Source organism: Cyclospora cayetanensis, unplaced genomic scaffold, assembly GCF_002999335.1.
Source record: "Cyclospora cayetanensis isolate NF1_C8 unplaced genomic scaffold, CcayRef3 CcayRef3_contig_135, whole genome shotgun sequence".
Taxonomy (NCBI): domain Eukaryota; phylum Apicomplexa; class Conoidasida; order Eucoccidiorida; family Eimeriidae; genus Cyclospora; species Cyclospora cayetanensis.
Window position 1 is genome coordinate 41,945 of NW_020312076.1, and position 22,072 is coordinate 64,016.

General features: G+C 53.1%; 2 protein-coding genes across 2 annotated transcripts; one reads left to right on the forward strand and one right to left on the reverse strand.

Annotated features, from left to right (window-relative positions):
• Window positions 1-2,065: 2,065 nt before the first annotated feature.
• Window positions 2,066-12,091, reverse strand: LOC34621214 (DNA repair protein RAD50). Its single transcript, XM_026336580.1, has 18 exons — window positions 11,969-12,091; window positions 11,344-11,571; window positions 10,949-11,048; window positions 10,180-10,333; window positions 9,620-9,757; window positions 9,173-9,452; window positions 8,046-8,258; window positions 7,566-7,893; window positions 7,085-7,330; window positions 6,285-6,922; window positions 5,671-5,810; window positions 5,182-5,493; window positions 4,036-4,580; window positions 3,698-3,786; window positions 3,440-3,485; window positions 3,157-3,312; window positions 2,605-2,723; window positions 2,066-2,257 (listed from the first exon to the last, which is right to left on the reverse strand). The coding sequence occupies exons 1-18, from the start codon at window positions 12,089-12,091 to the stop codon at window positions 2,066-2,068; spliced, it is 4,047 nt and encodes a 1,348-aa protein (XP_026192365.1).
• Window positions 12,092-16,713: 4,622 nt separating this feature from the next.
• LOC34621216 lies at window positions 16,714-21,067 on the forward strand. The gene is made up of 8 exons (XM_026336571.1): window positions 16,714-17,427; window positions 17,831-18,283; window positions 18,468-18,668; window positions 18,863-18,934; window positions 19,109-19,213; window positions 19,500-19,609; window positions 19,878-20,040; window positions 20,285-21,067. The coding sequence occupies exons 1-8, from the start codon at window positions 16,714-16,716 to the stop codon at window positions 21,065-21,067; spliced, it is 2,601 nt and encodes an 866-aa protein (XP_026192356.1).
• The last annotated feature ends 1,005 nt before the right edge of the window (window positions 21,068-22,072 follow it).

The following is a 22,072-nucleotide window of genomic DNA, read 5'->3' on the forward strand; positions in this document are numbered from 1 at the left end:
TCACACGCCATGGCATCCTGCTCCTTGCTAAGATGGGCGAACAGCTTTAGTCGTCTTTCCGGGAGGCGCGCAAAAGTGGTTATCGCAATATCAGCCTGGGTTTTATTTAGGCAAAAAGGAACTTTGCAAAACAAAGCGTTGCAGTTGTGACTATGAGGCCTGCCTCTACACCTGTCGTATGTGTTTTATTCTTATCACCTTGCGTATCTCCACAATAAACTTGCAGAGCGTATCACGAATAGTAGCATAGAAGTGTGTGGTGCTGCGATTTTGTGAATCCTCCGCACTTTCCATGAGCTGCCGATAATAAGAGTCCAGTCGGCACTTGGCTGCTCCCACTTCTTCCGCCGTAGAGTTAAGTTCCGATTATTACATCAATAATTATCAGCATAACCCTTTGTTTTAGAGCCGGACCAAAAGCCACGCAGTAATGCACGGTAAGCCCGGAACGTAGGGCAGATTGTGGGACCAGCATCCAAGACATGGCTTTCACACCACCAACGTCTCTCGTCTGTGCTACCCATATATTCTTCCTGCAGTTCTCCGAGGGAACTCGGAACGGGTGAAGCCAGACACGCATCTGATTACGTGCATTGGATGCACCCTGTCATCCGCAATACCTGAGGCACTCAACCAGCACTCGGAAAAACGACGGGGCAGTGGAGAGCAGCACGTATCTAATTGGCATGGCCTAGCACTCTAGTGTTATCCAACAAAGAGTTCTGTTTTGTGTTATGTGGTGACAGAGCTTGTGAACGCATGAATTACTGGTGGCCCATGGAGCTCTCCTGGGGAGCACTTTCACAACAACCAGTGACTAATGCGAACATGGAGCGAATCAAGCACAAAATACGCCCAAAACGCTCAAAGCAAGCCGAATCTTACACTGATGGTTTTCCTGAAAAATGCACAATTAAGTCAATCGAAAAGGCCCTGCGCTATCGCGCGTTTCTTGATTCATCCTGCTGTATACCCTCATAAGGGGTCGTGATTCGTCTTGTCTTCTCACACACACACGTGAAGGTAGAATCAGAGCTTTTGAATGGCTTTTATGAACAACGATGTCCAATGTACAATCTGGCTCATGTCCTCTCTCTTTACCGTTCAAACAGTTTTGTGCTTCAGTTCACTGGTGTGCTCCAGTCGGATTCGTTTAACTCTGCTTGCGAAGTACTGACGCGTTTAAATAGAGGATTTACACCAGTACAACGAAGCTGATCACTCCGTTGAAACCACCCTGTATGCCTTTGCATTCTGGTGTGAATTGCCTTCTCCAGGGCTGTCGTGGCCGTACCTACAACCGACTTTCTTAATTGCGCTTTTGCTTTATTTGCTTGCGTGAAGGGATATTCATCAAAGAACGAAGGTTTCTGGGTATATGTGGTTCCGAGTTGTCTTTGAAGGATTCACGGAACTGCACGTAGCACACATGCGTCGCGTGTGTACCGGGGGTGTCTGCCGCTGAACGGAGAATTTTCGCTTACAAAGCAGCATATCAGTGAGCTCTGCTTTCAAGATATGAGCCGCTTCCTAGTCACGCCCGTGAAAATGTTCCAAGGCAGCGGGTTGCTTCTATTAGGAAGCACAATTGCCCTAGATGCCTTCTGATGTTTTCCAAGGATATTTTTTGTGCAGAGGAAAGGCACAACAGGTGACGCTAAATAGAGTGCTTCTGGAGCACCTTTCACCCCTGGCAAATCAGTCCAGCTTGGGGCCCCATGAGTGGAGAATTCAGGTAACGTTCATGGACGAGTCCAGGCAGAATGCTCAGCAGTTGATGACTATCATAATAAGCTTTAATGAGAGAGGCCCGTTTGCTCCCATTTGCAACAACTAATCTCAAGTTCCGTGTGAGATGCATCAGAAATGCGAATTGAGAATCGTAGCTTCCGATTGCGGGAAAAAACAACGCCGCAAGGTATCCACAAATAGAACGGGTATTTGTTTCAGTTGCAGTTCCAGCAAAAAGCGTCTACCCCTCGGCCATATGAATACATGGGGAGCCCTTTGCAGTGGCTTTGAGGTCCACTCTTTGCCAATATGTTGACTGAGTCCTGACCTGCAGTTACACGTGTAGAACTGCAGATGACAGCTTGCTGCGGCCATTACTGTCCTTTCTAACCTTGAGGTAAGTGTCGCAAAGGCCTTCGCGACCCAATTTGTAGACAAAAGACTCATCATGCGTGATGAGCAGCAACTGAAACGAACGGCTACCTTGCCGCGCCTTAACCAGCCGCGCCAACGCCTTCGCCAGGCTCTGAATGAAATCAAACGCAGAGGCGGGAGACCCCGAATTCGTGAACTGAAGCCAAAGTTGTGCGACTGTCTTTGCTGCGTGCTGCGGGGGGGACACCGGTAGAATTTCTTTTGCGATGAAGAGAAGAACGCGCCAGTTAGTGACACAGGGCGAGAGAACAGCCGATCAAGTCGAATCCCCTCATGCATGTTTCTAGCGTCGTTGGAGACTGACGACACCAGATGTCCAGGCTTTCGCATGCGGCTAATTTTTCTTTGCCTGCTGCTGGCAAAGTCCGACGCAATAAAGCCCTTACGGGTTTCTTTGCGTGATTTACTAGCAATTCATGCAGCATGAGTCACCCCTACCTCGCAATTGTACATATCAAGGTTCGTTGTCGGCTCGTCGAGAGCGAGCAGCTGACAAGAAGCGCAGAAACACTCGGCTAGGGCGAGACGGATCACCAACGAGGCCAAAACTTTCTGGCCTGGAAGCAATCGGAATAGAGACACACACCAGGAGCGCATGTTGCTGCACACCATACGAGGAAACCGCCACTGCGCTACAGGAATGCGTGCAACTCGAAGGGAAATCCGCATCCGCTTAGAAAGAAGGGCTTTGAAATGCTTCTTGGTCGCCATATACACAATATGCATCTAACGTCGTATTGGGCCATACAAATTAAATTCCCCCAACAACAGCATGCGCACATACTGCGCTGTTTATCGTGATGCATACAATGACTGCTCATGGTCAACAAACATCGGCTCTCCTTGAGAAAGACGCGTATCCACAGAATTTTTGCGAGCAACGGTGAGGGACTGCTGAATGTTTCCCCTTCGAATCAGCGATGCCCTGCAATTCTGCGCAGTTCGCTTGTAGGCTTTCCTTCTTGGGATCACGAATAAAAGGCCACTCACCTGCAGAGCACCTGCCACGCATGTCTATTTCCTTGCCATTAGGGCTGCGCATGACAACTCTATAATTGTAGGACCGCTCCCCCGCGGCTACGCCGCCGACGTTCATCAGCGCTGATTGCTGCGTAGTCTCTTCGCCAGTTGCAACAGCAGACCGAACTGAGACACAGCGTGGTGCACAAACGCAGCCACTCGGGAAGAGAAGCCTCACCAGCAGCAGCTCCATGGAAAGTCAGTCGCATGCGTTTTGGAAACAGACCTACGGGTGCAGTGCAGGATGACGCACTCGCAATCGTGTCAATATCAGCCCCGGAGTATACCGTTTGCCAGAGCTCCTTCAACGCCATGTTGATCGTCTCCATCTAAAAACACAATACCACGCCTATCAAGTTGCCCCCTTATGCGTCGTTTGTACGTGCGCTGGGGGCCTATCGAGCAAGCAGCAGCGCGCCAGCGAGCTGTGGCCTGGCTAGCTGAAACGCAGCTAGCCACGATGGCTGGCGCCGCCTTCAGACGCGCACCACACGGTTGCTCGAAATCACACCTTGGCACTATGATAACTCATGAGGGCTCTGTCCAGCGCCTTGTGGTATTTGTCGATGTCTTGAACGGCGAGCCGCTCAGCCTCGCAGTCTGCAAGGGCTGCGCAGGGAAATCAACGGAAACAAGAGGAGACACAAAGCCTCAAACCACTCTTCCCGCAGCTAGCTAGACTTCTACGTGCGCGAAACGAGGACTTATAGGCGCCGCACGCCGTCCAGCTAGCTTCCGCCTTCTACGCATCCCGCGCAAACGGCGAACAGCAGCCCTTCAACAAAAAGCCTCTATGAGCGTTCGAGTGTCTGTAATACACCGGGCATGGCGAGTCTGTGGCGCTCAGACCTTCGAGGTACCGCGCATCGATTCGCTTGTAAGTTGCACTATTCAGATCTTGCCGCAACTGCTGCCGCCTCTCTTCTCGAGCTGCAATCGCTCCCCGAAGTTCTGCAAGCGCCTGCCCTGTTTCTGTGGTTCGCTTTCTTAAGAGATTGACCACGCTCTCCAGTGCTTCTGCAGTGATTTGTTGGTGCTGCACATGCGTTGCTGCGGGTTCAAGGTGCCCCTTGAGCGCGTTCACTCCATGTTTAACGGCCTCTTGAAGTTCAACCCGCAGTTTTGCAGCAGCCTCCTCGGCCTGCTGCAGCTGCTGCTGCTGCCGTTTGACGTCTATGCTGTCGCGGACGTGCTGCAGCAGCTGCTGCCCCTTGTCAAACGCTGCGTTTAGCTGCTCTTGGTGCTGCTGCTCCTGCTGCAGTGCTGCTGTGAGTTCTTGCTGCCGCTGCCGCAGCTGCTGCAGCCTCACACCGGTTGTCGACTCCGTCGCAGCTGAGACTGCTGCCTCTGCCTCCTCCATCTTCTGCTGCTCTTGCTGTAAGGAAGCAGCGATTCTGAAGCAGCAGGGGCGCGAAGGGCAATCCATAGACGCACCAGAAAGCTTTACACAAAGCAGGAACGGCGTGCAAGCAGCACTCTCGCTGCGCTTCCCCCGTTGCACAAACCTCGTTGCCAAAAGAGATGCGCTAGGGAGGCGGATAGCGCTAGAAACGCTGTATCTATTTAGGCTTCTCCGCCTATCCGATAGACGGACCCGTCAAGCTCTGTAGCAGCAGCCTCCAGTTGCCTTTGGTGAGCTTCGGCCTGGTGTTCGAACTCGCGCTGCTCCTGCTGCTGCAGCTGCAGCTGCTGCCTAGTAGCATGCAGCAGCTCTTGCTCCTCGGGAAGCCTTGCCTCTCTGGAGCAAAAGCAAAAGCCACAGGCAAAACGAGCCACGCACAGGATCCCTCAGGCAGTCTTCTGGTGCTCATTTTCTAAGCGTTTGCAAGCAACAAGAGCGAGCCGGTCGCTTTCTCGGCAACAGCAGCAGCAGCAGTGATTGTAGCAGCAGTGATTGTAGCAGCAGCAGCAGCGATTGCTGCAGCTGCATGAGAAGGCATGCGTTGCACTGGTCGGGAGCAGCACACAGAAAGACGCAATAAAATCTCGACATACGCGTCTTCCAGTCGCCTCTGCAGCTGCTCCTGCTGCTGCTCCATCTCTGTAATTTGGAGCAGCATTCGTTGGCGTTCAGTCAAGTGTGCTTTCAGCTGAAGCTCCTGCTGCTGTCTCTCCAGTTGCCGGCGCTGCAGCTGCTGCAGCTGCTGCTGCGCGGCTTCTCTGTCCGCGAAGGCTTCCGCGATCTGAGCCTCCAGATGATTCAGCTGCTGCTGCAGCTCGCCGCTGCTGCTGCTGCTGCCAGTGTTGACATCCGCATGCAGGCCTGCTGCTGCACGCAGCTTGGCGTCTATGGCGTCCACCTCATGCCTGCGCGCACCAAAAAGGCAGCAGTTCCAGCGGGAGCAACATGGAGGAGCAGGAGGAGAAAAAGGAGGAGGCAAAAAGAGGAGGAGGACGAGCAGAATCCAGCAGCACACGACTGCTGGAATCTTCTAAGCCTCTGCTGAAATAATTTTGCATGCATCGCATGCCCTTAAAATATACCGTGAAGCTGCCACCGCTGACGAGGCCTCTACTGCACCAAGAGCCTCCGCATGGGCGGCTTCCAGATCATGCGCTTTTTCTGCTGCTGCAGCCGCGCATGCAGCAGCAGCCGCTGCAGCTGCATGCAGGTCTTCTTCCACCTGCACACATTCAAGCCGTCCAGACACCTGACTCCGACGCAGTGCGCGGCAACACCAGCGTACGGCTACACGCAGCAGCAGCAGTATCAGTATCAGCAGCAGTATCAGTATGAGCAGCATCAATATCAGTATCAGCATCAGGCTCAGTATCAGCATCAGTCTCAGTATGAGCAGCATCAGTCTCAGCAGTATCAGTATCAGTAGTATCAGTATCAGTAGTATCAGTATCATGAGTATCAGTATCACTATCAGTATCAGCAGTATCACTATCACTATCGGCAGTATCACTATTAGCAGTATCAGTATCAGCAGCAGTATCAGCAGCATGAGTATCAGTATCAGCATGAGTATCGGTATCAGCATCAGCAGCAGAATCACTATCAGCAGCATCAGCAGCAGTATCACCATCAGCATCAGCAGCAACAAAGGCAACCGGGGGGGAGGCCAATAGGGTAATAAAGCACGAAGGTGCACCTGTTGATGCAGATCAAGGGCTTCAGCGCTTGCCAGCAGCTCCTTGTGTTTAGCTGCTAGTTGCTGCACCGTTTGGCCGTCTTGCTGCAGCTGTTGCAGTTGTGTGTGGGCAGCATCGAGCTGCTTCTGAATCTGTTGTTGCGCCTCTGGAAGCAGCTGGCTCAGTCTCCGTTCCACATTTTGGTGAAGCACTTCGACACCCGCGGAGCCTCCAAGGCTTTGGCAGCAGAGAGGACATGAACCCTGCACCGCAGCCTCTGCAGCTAAGCCTCTAAACCATCGCTGTTTGTGACCTCCTTCGCAGACTTGCTCCCTCAACTGTGTTTCCTCGTGCTGACACCTTTGCAGCTGAGTGACTGCGGCGGTTGTTACCGGAGCGACATTCCAGCGCGCCACAGCCTTCCAGCATGGAATGCTGCTGCTGCTGCTACTGCTGCTGCTTTGCAGGAGGAGGCACTTTGCAATTTGTGCTTGCTCGGCTAGCCGCATGCAGGAAGCTGCCGCGGCAGCAAGTTGCTGGTGCAAGAGCTGCGTCTTTGCTGTGCTGCGGGATGCTGCGTCGTCTGCCGCTTGTTGCTGTTTCTGTTGTTGCTGCCACTCGTTAGCTGCGGCAGCGGCAGCAGCGGCAAGCTGCTGCTCTGAACACAGACAGTTTTACGCACAAGCGTTCTCTCTCTCTCTCTCTATATATATATATGTATCTCTCTCTCTTTCACAAAACTGTCTGTCTACAGACGAGAAACGCCTCTGAAGGCTTTCATCTCTTGGAAGTTTCCCTTCCTTCGCCGTGACGTACTCACCGACTCGGCGGAGATCTTGAGAGCTTTCACTCTTCCAATCGGGAAGCGCAGCAAGCTTCTGCTGCAGCAGCGCTTGCTTCTGCTGCAGCAAGTCTTGCTTCTGCTGCAACAACTGCTGAGCAACCTGGAGAGACACTCCGAGGGCTTCATGCTGCCGCAACGCGTGCTGCGACGCCTGCAACTCCTGCCGTCTTTGCTGCAGCTGCTGCAGCGACTCTCCGCAAGTGGCACTTAAGGCCTCTAGACCTACACCAAATAAACACCAACAGCGATAATTGCGGTGCGCGCAACACACCCTCGCAGCAGCATAGGCAGCTCTAGAGACTGCCTCAGAAACGAGGCTAGAACTTAAGAATGCCGCCACCGCAAGAAAGAGCAGCAGCAGGGGTCGCAGCAGTCAATATGGCTGCAAAGAAGCTGCTCCTGCAGATCTGAAGCAGCAGGAGGAGTAGCAGCTTTCTGGGGAAGGTAAATGACATACGCGTGATCTGAGCTTCATCGTGTGCCTCTGCATCCCGCTGAAGCTGCTGCAGCTGCACTTCGCTGGTACGAACCGCCTGAGAGCACTGCTGCGTGGAAGGCAGCTGCAGCAGCTTCTGCTGCAGCTGCTGCAGTTGCTGCTGCAGATGGCTTCGCAGGCTCAGAGAAGCACTCACGGCTGCCTGCTGCTGCTGCTCCTTCTGCTGCAGCTGCTGCAGTATGTGCTGCCTCTGCTGCAGGTGGACGTGCAGCTCCTTGGCAGCTGCTGCTTGCTGTCGCCTCAGCTTTTGCGACTCCGCAGCACACAGGGATATGGCCTCCTGAGGAGCCTAAGAACAAACCCCCAAAGCTGTTTCCCACCCTTAGAGTGCTGGGAGGCTACACATGTAAGTGTGTAGCCTCCGTTGCTGCCATCGGATGGCGATGACGCCACGAGCACTGACTTGCTCCACATACAAGTTGCCAATGTGTCTCTCCCTACCTGCTGCAAGTGCTGCTGACTGTACGGAAGGACTGCGGCCAGCTTATCCAGCAGCGTGCGCTGCTGCTGCCTGGCTGCGTCTCGCCGTTCCTCAGCCTTCAAGCCGTCTGCCGCCTTCGCAACCTCTTGCTGCAACTGCTGCTGTAGCTGCAGCTGCTGCTCCTGGAGGGCGTTCACCTTGTTGGACACGGCTTGCCGTCGCTCGCTCTTAGCCTGCATGCACCATAACGCTGCGAAGCAGCAGGCTATATATGCATGTACACACACACATACACAGCAGCCAGCTAGTCTCTCGTGGTGGTACAAGTCCATTCCATGAGGCTCCCACCAGAGCAGCTTTAGCCGTATCGAACAACGTGCGGCAGCAGCACCTCCAAAATGCGTTTTCTCAGCATCAAAACACACACGACCACTGCCGCGGGATGCAGCAATGGCCAGCCTCATACACACACATACACATATATATACACTTCAAACACATGTACACACACATATACATACACATATATATACACTTCAAACACATGCACATGCACATATATACACTTATACACATAGATATATGCACACTTCAAACACATGTACACACACATATACATACACATATACATATATTCACTTCAAACAGATGTACACACACACATACATACACATGTACACACACATGTACATACGCATATATATACACTTCAAACACATATATACACACTTCAAACACATACATGCACACATACATACACATGTACACACACATATACATACACATATATATACACTTCAAACACATATATACGCACACATACATACATATGTACACACACACTCACACATACACACATATTCACACTTGAAACACATGTACACACACATATACACACTTGAAACACATGTACACAAATATATATATATATATATATACATATGTGTACACTTCGAACATATGTACACACACACATACATACACATGTACACACACACACTCACACATACACATATATACACACTTTAAACACATATACATATATATATATATATGTACACTCATACCCACCCCTCATAGACACACAACGAAAGACACACACACATAGTCTCACATGCACAACACACACAAAATATCGGTGTCCAACCTTATACTCTTGGGAGATGGTGCCAAGCAGTTCTTCCAGTTCCTCTAGAGGCTCTTCGAAGACAACTGGTGCGTCGTCGATTTCTTCTTCTCCCTCCTCCTGTTGCTGGCGTCGCTGCTGCCGCTCTAGCTGTTTTTGCAGCTCCTGCAGCTTCTGCTGTTGCAGTGCCTCCATCTCCTCCGCTACCAGCAGCTGCTGCTGCAGCTGTTGCACGCGTTTCAGCACTTCGTCGCCAGCTGCAGTGGCGGCCTCTCGTCGAAGCAGCTCCTGCTGCTGCTGCCTGCAGTCAGCACCAGGGTAGGCACAAGCACACAAGACACGCAGAAGCCTCTCAGTGTCAGTACAAGGCATCGCCACAAGGGAGCCTTAAACCGTTGACAAGAAGAAAAAAGAGGTATGCTCTACGCCGAAAAGAGTGTTGGGGATTCGCTGATGGCTGCGGCTCACGCGATATCGTCAGCAGCTGCGTCTATCGCTTCCTGCTGCTGCTGCAGCTGCAGCTGCAGAGCCTTCGCTGCATCACGGTGCACTCCCAGGATACGGAGATCATTTTCGCGATCTTTGAGCTCCGTTGCATGCACTTTTCTGCGCACAAAAACGCTCGCTCGTACGGAGTCGGCAACGGGAAGACGCGAGGCCAAAGGAGGGGTAGCGAAAGCCGCCACTGCTGCACTTCTGCATGGAGAGTCTCAGAACCCTTCCTTCTATATAACAGAACAACCCTGCTCCTCCTACACACACTGCGTAAACTCTTTTTTTTAACCATGCCGGGGTGCAAAAAGAAGCCATAAATCCATGCTGCTGTTCGTCCGGTTGCGTTGTCTAGAGGAACGTGCAGGGGCCGAGAGACTCCAATAACACAACACGCGTTCGCGGAAGTGCAACAGAGAGAGAAAGAGATTCAAAATCCTCAAAAGTAGGGAGGGCTGGCACTGGAGCCGCTAGAAAAAAGGGGAAAGGTAAGTATACATTTATATATACACACCCGACCGCAGAAAGCCGCTTACTTCGCGGCTCGAATAGCTTGAAGCGCCTTCACATAACGCGTTGCGTCAAAGAGAGAATCAAACCGCTTCTTAAGGGATTGCATGTCACCCATTGGCCAGCAGCTTTCCTCTTGGTGGCACAGCACGACATGCTCCAGCACCGGCTTGGAAATGCCTGCGCGTAAAAACAGCCGAGAGGCAGTGAAGCTGAGAGGTGAGGAAGCTGCAGCAGTGAGAGGGCCAAACGACAGACAGACACACACAACCAAACAGACACAGACAAACAGACACACACAGACAAACAAACACACGCAGACAAACATACACAGACACACACAGACAAACAGACACACACAGACAGACAGACACACACACAGACATACACAGACACACACGGACAAACATACAGAAACAGACACACACAGACAACCAAACACACACAGACACATGCAGATACAGACACAAACCATACAGAGAGACCCTGCATGGTTTTTGTACGCTAAGAAAATGAGCGCTCCGGGCAGCTAGGGAGAGAGCTTCCCGGGAGGCTGATTGTGTGAAGAATACATGTTGCGTGTGGAAGGGTATTTCCTCGAGGCGGGAGCACAAGGACTGTGTCTCAAGAGTGCTTATATCGCCTGTGCATGCCCAAAAGAAGTTTTTCGCGGGGAGCAGAAGGGCAGGAGGGGAGAGACGATGGCGTTTAGGCAAGGGGATAAATGGGGTGACGGAACGTGCCGCGCGTGGCGCCTCCCCACACCAGCTGCGAGCGGCTGTCTTTTGTGCATACCCAGTAGACTGGAGAGCTGCTCATCGATGTTGACGCATTTGTGGCTAATGGATGCCGTCTGGCCGTCTTCGTCCTTCACCTGCAGGACAGCCTCTAAGGCCTTATACGCGAAGGAAGCAGCGCAGACTGCAAGAAAACATCTTCAACGATGCCTCTGGCGAGAGCAGAGCAGATCATCATGGCACCATGAGCGCGACTGGCCAATCAAGAAATGTCGTCTGCCGAAGCACCACCATAAAGACGTCCCCTGCGGCTATCAACACCCCCCCTCCCCTCCCCCGCTGTCCGTCTGATCATCTGCATGTTGCAGCTACATACCAAACACACGTACAACGAAGAATGCTGCACAAAAACGCGAAAGGGGGAGGAAGTGGAGAGCCTTCTCTTCAACCTACTTTGAACTGCGGCTTGAGTCTTCTCTGCTTGTCGAGTGTGTGTGAAAGTTGCATGGACCTGACGACCAGAATTCTCTTCTTCTGCCTCTCCTGTCTCAAGGAGACTCGGATTTGCGCCTTAACCTCTGGGCTGTCCGTCAGTCGAGGATCGAACAGCCAGCCCTTTCCCCTGTCAGCAGAGGGTGGCATTTCTCCAGTCAATGCGTATTTCAAGCACTCGACTAAGGTCTGGAGCAGTCAGACACAGCACAGGAAGGGAAAGGAAGAAATTAGGGAGAGAGTGAATGAGAGATATGGCGCATACAACACACAGAGACGTACAAGGAACAAAAACGATAAGAGAACGCGGTCCTCCCGTGTGGTAAGCGCCTCAAGCACACGCACAGCGACTTGGTGCTGCAGCGGTGCTGCAGCGTTTTTTGTCGGATGATAATACATGACGTGAAACGTAAGAATAAGGTGGTCACGCCCTCAAGCGTTCTCTAAGCCCCTCCTTTTCTACGATTTGCAGGGGATGGGTAGATGCGTGTCTTTCGGTGAGGCAAACTGAAGACTACACTGCAGGCGGCTTCCGTAGTGTGGAACCCTAAAAGACGTGTCGTCACGAGATCTGCAGTCCGCGTACCGTTTTGCCTGCCCCATTGTGACCAACTATGACGGTAAGAGGCGTCCCGAAGGAAATTGTCTCGAGCGACTCGGGGCCAAAGCTCCGCACGCCTTGAATACCAACGCGCTCAATTGTTGTCATTCTGAAAAGGCATGGATACAAAAAAAAGCTGCGGAGGCATCCACGGGACCCAATTCAGGGCAGTCACCGTTGTGGTGGAAGGCAGAAGGGCATGCAGAAGCGTGGTCTGCCTGCTGCCACTACGATTGCCGCTGCGCATGCCGCCTAAGCCACGCTCCGGCTTTGCGAGAAGCGACTCTGCAGACCAACGACGGCAGCTGCTGCTTCCAGGGGTCGTGGCTTAGCCGCCCTACAGCTGCCAAGGAAGACACACACTGGCCTTTCCCTGGAAATGAAGACGGCCCCCCTTGTGTGTTTGCTTCAGCGCACGTACACTACCCGTCTGCCTTTCTCCGATACACCCCGTCCATGCAATAGCCTTCAGAAGACTCAGAAAGAGCTATGGCGCAATGGAAGTCTCCGGCTCCTCTTCGCGGAATCTCTGCTGCCACGGGCCTTGAGGGCATCGGCGGCGCATCCTCTGCTCGTGCTAGCAGGCTAAATCATGTGCCACGCCTTTTTCCCATGAACAAAGTAGCGACTTTTCACTCTAATCGGCTAAAGACTTTCTAGTAATGGCGTCGATGACAATGCAGAGACAGGGGTGCAGAAGTCGCCCAGGGGCAGACTTTGGTGTGGTCGGTGGTGTCAAAAACACGAAGCCAGCCCCACAGAGATTCTTGTGCAAAAGGAAGAAATCTGTTCAAGCCTTCTTCGCAATTTAATTAAGTTACTGGAGGCAGAAACGTAACATAGCCGTGGAAGGCATCTCGTCACCTCGTGGGAAGACGAAGCAACCCGGGATGCTCAACGAGTCGGCAGTGGAGATGAATGGGAAGCGTAAAACTCCACCACTCTGCGGAGGAGAGATACAGCATCTGCACGACAGCACAGGTGACCCTTATCAGGGCATTGCCATGTCAGGTTATCCCCTGACTTCTCGAATGTGCGGAGAGCACAGGCTTGCTTGCTCGTTAACGCCCGACTTCCTGGTTGTTTGTATGCATTCATCGCAAAAAGGGAGTGATCTCTTCCTTATTCGATTGCTAACCAGTGATCTATGCTCTCCTGTAGCTGCAGCGACGTGAAACCAGCCACTAGACCGTCTTTCGGGGACGACGTAGCTGCCACGATAGAGACCGTCCCGCGCGAGCTTCTTAGTGCTCAGGGCGACGTGTTCGGGTACAGAGAGCCAGTTGTTAGCATAAGGTTAATCAGTGGATATAAGCTCGTACTTGCCCCTTCTGGACTAGTGCAACGTTTTTTTCTCTCGGGTCTCCACATGTGGAACGCAATGTACCGGGCCAAGAACAATTCGAACACTTTCCGTTGAATTAGTTGAGCACAGCTAAGAATTAGAATAAGATGACTTATTGGATGCCTCTTCTAATTTCAAATCTATTGCGCAGTAGGGGTATGTCGGTATAAGAAGACGCAATGCCGAGTGCCATTCCGCTAGAAGCCATGTGCACTCAGCTCTGAATGCTCGCAATGCTCAGAGAGCGCAGTTAAGCGCACCCCAGCTGTTTTTCTCTTCTCATATGAAGACCGTTAGGGGGACTGTCAGACAGAGAAAACATTTCTTTTGGAAGACAACCCGATCACTTGTTACAAAGTTCGGATTTTTCCATGGTGGACTGCCCACCCAAAAGGGACCTATAGACAAAGCACGTGAGCTTGCGCGTGTGTGGACTGCGCAGCGCACGGTCAGGAAGGATCCGACTCCTGTGGTGTTCGCGTTTCTGCATTAAAGTTTGTGCGATTTTAGTCTGCACCGCCAGTTGTTCTGTGCTCCCCTATACAGGAGCGTGCTTTTCTCTGGCAGCCCCCACAAACGCCTGCTCCTTTTGCATTACATGAGGACTGCACAATTTGCTTTTCCATCCTGTAGTGCTCTCGCCCACCCGCCTTTTTAGACATCTACCCTTATTGCGTTCGATGCGCTGCGTTAAAGCACATTTGTCAGTGGCTCAGCACAAATGGCAGCATTTGGAGCACAGCGCTTTGGCCTTTACTTCGGACACCTCACTCTGAGAGCAGGGTACATAGCCAGCAGGCATGTGTACCTTGATCGTTATGTCAAAAGGGGTGGACAGAATCCTCGTCAGAAGGCGGGATGTAGTAGGCTTTGAAGCATAAGGAGTTAACAGAGAAACGGCAGTGCTGTGCTGCAGGCTCCTGCATCCACAGCGGCTACATCGTTGCTTGTTCACATCTGTGCAAAAGGAGTTACTAGAGCTCAGAGGGCTAAGAATACTACTTCCAGTAGAGTTTCAGGTGCTGAAGGGCACTGAGCCAACTCGAGCGATGGCATCGTAGAGCTGCTGCTGGTAGAGTTTCACTTCGGGATTTTTCTTCGCCTTTTTACTGCCCGACAATATTTCAGCGCTCTGCTCCTGCGGAATGGGGAACAAGCAGACTGCACACTCCTTGCGGCATTCCCGCCTCTGCACAACCTCCGCTAAGCTGAGGCAGGATAGGGAGGCAACATCTCAGAAGCCTGCCTATTTTCCAGCCCGGTCAGTATCCTTACCAATTAAGGTGGAATTCGTGCCCTATAGGACACAAGGAGACTGAACGTGGCGGCACAGGTGTATGCAACAGGAGGCAGCAGGCCCACCACATTCCAGCCGGAACAAGGTCGGCTTGGCGAGATGCATCGAGTCGGATTTGTGCATCAGGCACTGAGAATTGGTGCAGACAATTGCAATGTGACGTGGTATGATTGAGTATACAAGTAATTGCGTACGATCGAGCATAAATCGTCATCGATTTCTGGCGGAGCTTTCGGCCCAAAGTTTACGTCTGCGCTTCTGCGAGTTGTTGACGCCCGTGCAACGCAACCACTAAGGCTGGCAGGCAGCGCAGCGGCCCTCGCCTTGGTGCAAGGGCGGCTTTCCAAGAAGTTGGAGCCGTAAACATCGCATAATGGCTTGTGCGGGCTAGCAGTGCAAGGGGACCAAGGAGAGGCCTCCAACTCTCGCAGCGAGCGCCGACGAATGAGGCGTGTTTCCTTCGGCGCCACCCACCGGCACGGTGGCGGAGAAATCGCCATTCGGCCCCCTAAGGCGCTATTTTTCAGAAACTATATTTCAAGAGTTCAGAGACATAAAAATTTGGGTCACTGACTCATGCGGTGCTCGAGAAATGAAGTCGGAAGAAGGCACTGTGACAACGCTTCCCTGTTCCTGAACATCCCGCTTGCAACTACTTGCAGGATCCTGTACACAGCCTGCCGTAGAATAGATTTATTGATTAGCGTGTGAATGTTTCACCGCGTAAAACGCTCGAATTACCGTGGGGTTCCGGCATACATTCATGCACTGCTGTGTTTTCTGGCAGCCTAACCACTCTACTTCGTTTGGACCGCAAGTGAGCTCCTAAAGATCCCTTTTCTAATTGAGCACTGCCACTATGGACATGCTCAAGTGCAGCTGTGTCATTGGTAATTCTGTTATGTAGCACTCTGGTTTGCGGGGCTGAATGTGGAATTTTCCCATTAGAACAGCCGACTCTGCTGTTCAGTGCCTTCAGCGCCGACACATGAGCATTCTCATTCTTGACTAAACCGGCGGGGCGCTCCTCTGGCTCGCCTGGTGATACGGCGCAGCATGGCGGTAGTCTTTGGAGTACTTCTTTGAGTAGTTTTGTGTGTGCTTCGGCGAACTGGGGTGTATTGAGAGGACACAATCCGAAACATGTATGCGGTAACTCTCACCTTTTCTAGAACAGCAAGCTTTGCTAGTACTGGCGCCAGCTGATCTAAACGCTGATCCGGAAATATGTGCAAATTTCTCTGTGGAGCTACAGAGAACTTTGTTGAGGGTTTACACATTTTCTTGCTATTCAGAATTCTGATTAAGCACCTTGGGACTTGCAATGCATAAATCTAAGGAGGCCATATGATAGGGATGACACAATGAATAAATGCTACATAACCGACCAAGTATGCGGTGTCGGCGTAACTCGATCTGCACAAATAGAATCGAGGCTGTTCAGACATCTGAAACTCCAAGGGCTCTTCCTGACTATATGCAATTACATTATATATGAAGCATATCCGCAGTAATGTCCGTTTCTGAATTGAAATTGACCATATTTTTTATTTTAGTCTTAGTCGAGTTTCTGTACCGTCCTGTGGGGCTGGTTCAAATCGGGAGCGGGCAAGGACCAGTTCAGATAGTAATCCGAAAGGTTCAGCCTCGTCACCTTCATAATTGTCATTTGGGGTAGGATTTTGTCGGAGGCGTTTCCTCTATTATTCGTCAGTGGCCTTCCTGTCTCACGATACGACCAAAGTCCTACTGAAAACTGGTAGTGAGGCACTAGGTCGCCATGAATGGCGATGTGCTTCCTGATTAGGGATCCATCAGCTTGCTTCACTTTCAGTATTCTCGATACTACACCAGCTCGGCGCCCTATTCTATTCAAGGTAAAGCCCCTGGGAAGCCGCCCTTTCATAACGCAGGCTTCCTTGCCGGTGCATCCGTGTGCCCCCGCGACATGCGCATAGGTAGTTGTAAGGGGTCTAGAGATCCTCGCTGTGCATACTTCAAGAGGACCTCCTGAATCTGACGCCTTTGCAGATGCATGCCGGCCACTAGGATGCACCCAGCCTGCGAACGCCGTAACAAGTAGATAAAATGGAGGATTTCCCCAAGAGGAAACAACGGATCCTTCGAGGCTTGATACCCGAGGGAGAGTCCCCTACTTCCCAGGAGCTCGCATGTGCGTGCGATGAGGGTATGGGCTACTTGGAGGGGAATACCCCGAAGCAAGACAAATCCCTCAAGGGCAGCGTGGATGCGTTACTCGTGCCTATTTGTGCGTATTTGAATGCCCATCCCGAATATGTCACCACGAGCTGCTGTAGCGGCCGTATCACTGCTTACCAGCAGGCCCACACGTCGGATGGCAAGCGCGTGAAAAGCGGCGGACGGCTCGTCTTTGTTAGCCATGAGGCCGTGGATTTGTCGGCTGCGGAACGGCTTCTAACTGAGATTTTGGAGGGCAGTCGCCACTATCCAGAGAAGAGGACGGGCAAAGCCGACACAGAGAGATCCGAGAAAGCACTTCCGGCCTTGAGTCACACAGACCTGAAGCTAGAACCAGTAATCTTGCACGTTGAATCGGCAACTGCGCCAGCAGCCCTTGCTTTACTAAGGGCTGCAATAGCTGCAGGCCTTAGGGAATCTGGCATTCTCTCTCTGGGAAAGAGGAACATTGTGGCAATCAGGGGCAGCCAGCGTTTGGAGGCGCCTCTAACTCTTGGGCTTCGTGGATCCTTGCAGCTGCCTGGCCTCCCACGGAGCGACGAGGGCGCAGATCCTGCAGACGCGGAAGGCGAACAGCTCCTGGTAACTTCCGCATACTTCTCTTCTCTTCTGTTGCTGTGCAACGAGAAGCTCAAGTGCAACGAAAGGCAAATCGGCAGACTCTACGAGGTCCTCAGGAAAAACTTGAGTCCAGAACAAATTCTTTCACCGGATGCACACGATTTCCAAGAGGTGAGGGGGCTGCAGGATTTCGCGTGGTGCGCGTGTCTAGTTTTGCGCGGGAGGCCTTCGAGTGGCCTCTTGCTGTGTCGCGTCGTGTCGCGCTCCAAGGCTTTCACGCTCATTTGTTCAGACACCACAACACACATTGCGAGGGTACAGCTTAGGTCTTTAGGTGCATCGAATTGGGGGTTTAAGGGGTAGCCTGTATCGGCAGGATGAGTATGCTTTTGTCTGTGTTTCCTGGTGCCTGCTTTCTGAACAGCCAGGCGGCCAGAGGACCCTTCAAGGGTCAGGAGAGTCCTGTGGCAGCAGTCGCAGAGCATCCGAATGCACGAAAGGCGAAACGGCCTTCGAGCTAGCTTCTGGTTCCCCCCATAATGTAGGCCATGCGGTTTCTTCAGATAGCAGAAGTGGTGGTGCGTCGCATGCATTCGTCGGGGTGCGCGAGCGCGAGCTCTTAAAAGCCGTCAAGTCGGCCTTGGAGGACTTGGGTGTCTATGACAAGACTCGCAAAGTTCAGCAGCTGCACTTCGAAGAGTTTGACTCGACGGAGCAGATTGAACTCACTCCGCCGCCCCCCCCTAACTGCCCGTGGCTGGGCTTGCTGCCCGTAAAGAGCGACCTATGCGACGGTTCTCTTTCGCAGGAACTGCGCGCAGCACTGGTGACGTCTGCAGGTGGGCTATGGCCTGTAGTAACGAGCAACGCTCATGGAGCGCTAGAGCTGGGGCAGCTTTGCCTTTCAGCGATGCTTGCGCGCACACGGGTCACTTGTAAGAACTCGAGGGAAGCCAGAGAGGGCTTCTCAAAGTCTATAATGCCGGGTTGCTGCTGTGTTGGCTCCTACAGCTGACGGGTCGGTATCCCTGTTTTCCTATGGCTCCGGCGTGCCCCCGCAGAGGCGCCGCAAGCAGAGCATTGCAGAATGCTTAGATGGGCTGCTTCGAGCGGCATGCACGGCTCTTCCAGGCGGAGATGCGTTGGTGCGTCGGGCCGAGCAGCTACGTAAAGAGAGGCTTTCAGGCGGCTCGCCTGCTCCGGCTGCCTGCCCCGCTGCACGCGGCGACCTCCTAATCAAATGGCCGGAAAAGTTTGAGAGGGTCGGAAATATAATCCTGCTGCCGAGGGACAGCCTCATTGAGCTGCATCAGCTTCTTCAGATGTACGGATACATAGGCCTATAAACAGACATATATACGTATATATATGTGTATCTAGATGTGTGCATCTAGATGGAGGGAACAGTGATGGTGTTTTGCCTCTTACAGGGCTTGATTTTCTCGATTTTGTGTAGCCGCCCACGGTTGAATGGCCGCCTTGTCCTGCCAGTTGTGCTCGCGCCTGCCTCGCCCTTTGCTCGAGTTGTGTTTCATTATTTGGCGGAGGCTGCTCCATGCTTGCGAGAGGCACCCCAAGTTAAGAGGGGCCGGAAGGTGCAGCCGTACAAGCGTCTGCTCGCCCGTGTACTGGGAGTTCCTGCTGCGTTATTTCTTTTGCGCGATCTTCCTGCAGCGGGTGGGAGACCGTGGGAGCGACGCAGGCTCGCCTCCTCGAGACTTCGTTGTGGCGGGCCTTTTGCAAAGAGCTCAGGGTTACCGCCGTGGGGTTGCAGGCTCCAGTCGAGGGGCGGATGCGGCAGAGCCAAGTATGGTATTTCGGCACGACAGGCGCGCTGCCAAGCGGCGTTTTGGTGCCGTGCGGGCAGAGAGAGTGAATTTTCGCACAGCACAATCGGCAGGTGTTGCAAGGGTCCTGTGCTCGGCGGGCGGCTGCTGGCAGTTCTGGCGAAAACGCCAGGTTCAGTGCTGCACGGGGAAGCACCGCTTCGCCAGCAGCAACGCCACGCTTAGAATCGCCAGGTTCTCGCCCCTGTCTGGCTGCTGGGCTAACTTTTGGGGTGTACACAGGAGTGCCTGTGGACGGCTGCGCAGGCGCGCCTTGTCTATGGAGACAGCGGCCTGACGGGCGTCAAAGAGAACGGCATAACGTACACGCTGGATGTAACGCAGTGTATGTTCGCCTCGGGCAATGGCACGGAACGGTAAGCTCTTTTTGAAACCGCGCGTTGCTTCCTGAGCACGTGCAATGACCGCTTACGAATTTCTGTAGTGGTTTTTTTTGGCTGGCACGAGTTCAAGGAAAAAGGTGCTTTGCTGCGCGCTCCATGGTCTTCAAAGCATGGCTCGCTGCCGCTTCAGGGAGCACGCGGAGGCTCTGGCCTGGCAGTCCCGCTCGAGCATCCGAGCAGTAATAACCCGCTGCCGTTGCCACCACCGTTCGGTGCGGCTGCTTCCGTGTTGCTGCTGCAGCCTGAGATTTCGAGAGAGCATACAGGCCAGCAAAGGACCCCCTGAAACGGTGGTGGATTTGTTTTGTGGCATTGGGTACTTCTCGCTCCTCGCTCTTGCCTCTGTTCCCCCTACGAGGCTGAAGAAACTCTACGCCTGCGACATCAACCCTACGGCGTTGAAGGTAAGCGGTTCATGAGCTTCGCCTGCCGGAACTACAGGAAGGGGCTGTAGACAATAAGGGCAGGCGCTGCAGCAGTGGCAGCAGCAGCACCACAGGCGGTAGCCTGCGTCTGCACACTTTGCGCTCTGCGACATCATTCATATGCACTGTCTGCATCCTGCGCGTGGTCCTATACGCATGGATGCCGCCTCTCTATTTGGCTCTTTCCCAATTGCTTTGTCCTGTGTCTGCGTGTTGGCCTCAGTTCTTCCACATGTCGTTGGCTCCAAACCGTGTAGACCCTTGCCGCGTGACGTTCCTTTTGTGTGATAGTTGCTCCCCGCTGTCAGGGTCTGTTGCAACGGCTCCCAGCGCCGTGGACGTCGCTGTTGAGTGCTCTCCTGCCGCTGCAGCGGCCCGCTTAGCCACTGCTACTGCAGTAGCCGACACGCCGGTGCAACATAAAGCTCTGTCGAGACACTCGCAGAATTCTACGGAAACAACAGCCACAGTACCTGCTGCGCTTATGGGCATCGCAGATAGGATCAGTCTGGGTCTCATTCCCTCAAGTGAAGAAGCGTGGCCAACGGCTGTCGCGCTGCTAAACGGCAAAAGGGGGGGAACCCTGCACGTCCATGGAGTGGCACCCCTCGAGGCTGCTGGATATAGTGGACAGCCGTTACCCTCAGCTTTATATGCGTACACCGATGCAGCTACGGGAGAACAACTCGTGACTGCAAGCGTTTTAGAAGCAACCGGAGCCTCAGGAGAATCGATAGATGGAGCGATGCCTCAACAGGACAAGAGCCGACCCACGGGAGTTGGGGGTAACTGCAAATTGGGGGCATCGTTGCAGTTTGCACAGCACGCGCTCAGAAGTATGGCAGAACTCGTGAAGACTAAGATAAAACAACCAGGGGAGGTATGGGCGGTGTATGTACACCATGTTGAGAAGGTAAAGTCCTATGCCCCGAAGCTCTTCCACTTTGTTGTGGACATTACTGCCTGTCCCCTCGTGTACAGCGCCAGCATCTGCAACCGCCTTTAGCCTACCAGGCGTCATGGCGTTCTTAGGAAGCTGCAGTGGGGGTTTTGCCCCCGAGAGCCGCGGTGCAGACTTCTGCAGTATCATGGTTGCCATTTCTCCGCTGGTCCTGCTGTTGCCTCTGCCTCGTGGAGGCCTGCAGTAGCCAGTCCTCTTGGTTAGTCGTATCACAAAATAATGGGCAGGAGTGGCAGATAAACTAAGGGCCACACACGGCACCGCTCGTGCTGTATTTCCTACACTCTTCTGACTAAATAGAGGCTGTCAAGTGTGCGCATGCCCGGCGACGTTTTAGCATCGACACGATGCTGGTTGCAGTGTACAGGCAAGGCGAGGCTCTAAACTGGCCGTCACGGCGGCCTGCCTGGTGCACAACAGACCGCTTAGCGGGGGAATGACTGACACCGAATTTCGCTAGAACGTTCTGGGGTCACGGAGGAAGATGGAGGGGGCAGTAAGAAGATGGATTCGGAAAGTGAAGAACACAGAAAGGCTGTAGAGAGGATTTGAAAGACACTGAACAAGGAGTGGGAGGCTGCTTGTAGTGTATCACGAGGCTCCGGAGATTTCGGTTCTGCATTCTGTAGCACATGCTGGGGCACGTCTTCCTTGTTGCTGCTGAGTCGGTAGTCAGTTGGAGAGGCGCGCCTCACTCGTTTACGATATCGTGGGCTTTGCTAGCGTCTGCAAACGCGCAGAGCAAGGGAGCAGCACTTTTCTTACTAATAAAAGCAAGATGCACCCTTGTGCACTCGCTGCTGTGTCTCCTGGTGTTGCCAGTGTTGCTGGCTTTTCGCCTGTGCGGCCGACCCACTGCCTGTGTGCGAAACGTGGGTAGCTCAACGGTCGGGCATCTTCCGCATGTGTCTCCTACTCGTCCCTCCCTTAGGTAGCGGAAGCGCCGGGTCTGATGCGCATGCGCAGGAACTTGGTACCGTTTTTGCTGCTTCGCCAGTCTGTGTATTGCCAGGGCAGCGGGGGCCACCCATCGTCCATGCCAATAGGGAC

Bases quoted from the DNA above. Each gene is read 5' to 3' on its own strand.
- LOC34621214 (XM_026336580.1), bottom strand. From the start codon at position 12,091: ATGACAACAATTGAGCGCGTTGGTATTCAAGGCGTGCGGAGCTTTGGC. The intron at 5,811-6,284 runs GTGCACCTTCGT...GAATGTGTGCAG, and splicing joins CCCTTGATCTGCATCAACAG to GTGGAAGAAGACCTGCATGC. The intron at 3,313-3,439 runs GTGCGTCATCCT...GCTGTGTCTCAG, and splicing joins TGATATTGACACGATTGCGA to TTCGGTCTGCTGTTGCAACT.
- LOC34621216 (XM_026336571.1), top strand. From the start codon at position 16,714: ATGGAGGATTTCCCCAAGAGGAAACAACGGATCCTTCGAGGCTTGATA. The intron at 19,214-19,499 runs GTATGGTATTTC...ACGGCTGCGCAG, and splicing joins GGCGGATGCGGCAGAGCCAA to GCGCGCCTTGTCTATGGAGA. The intron at 20,041-20,284 runs GTAAGCGGTTCA...TGTTGGCCTCAG, and splicing joins TCAACCCTACGGCGTTGAAG to TTCTTCCACATGTCGTTGGC.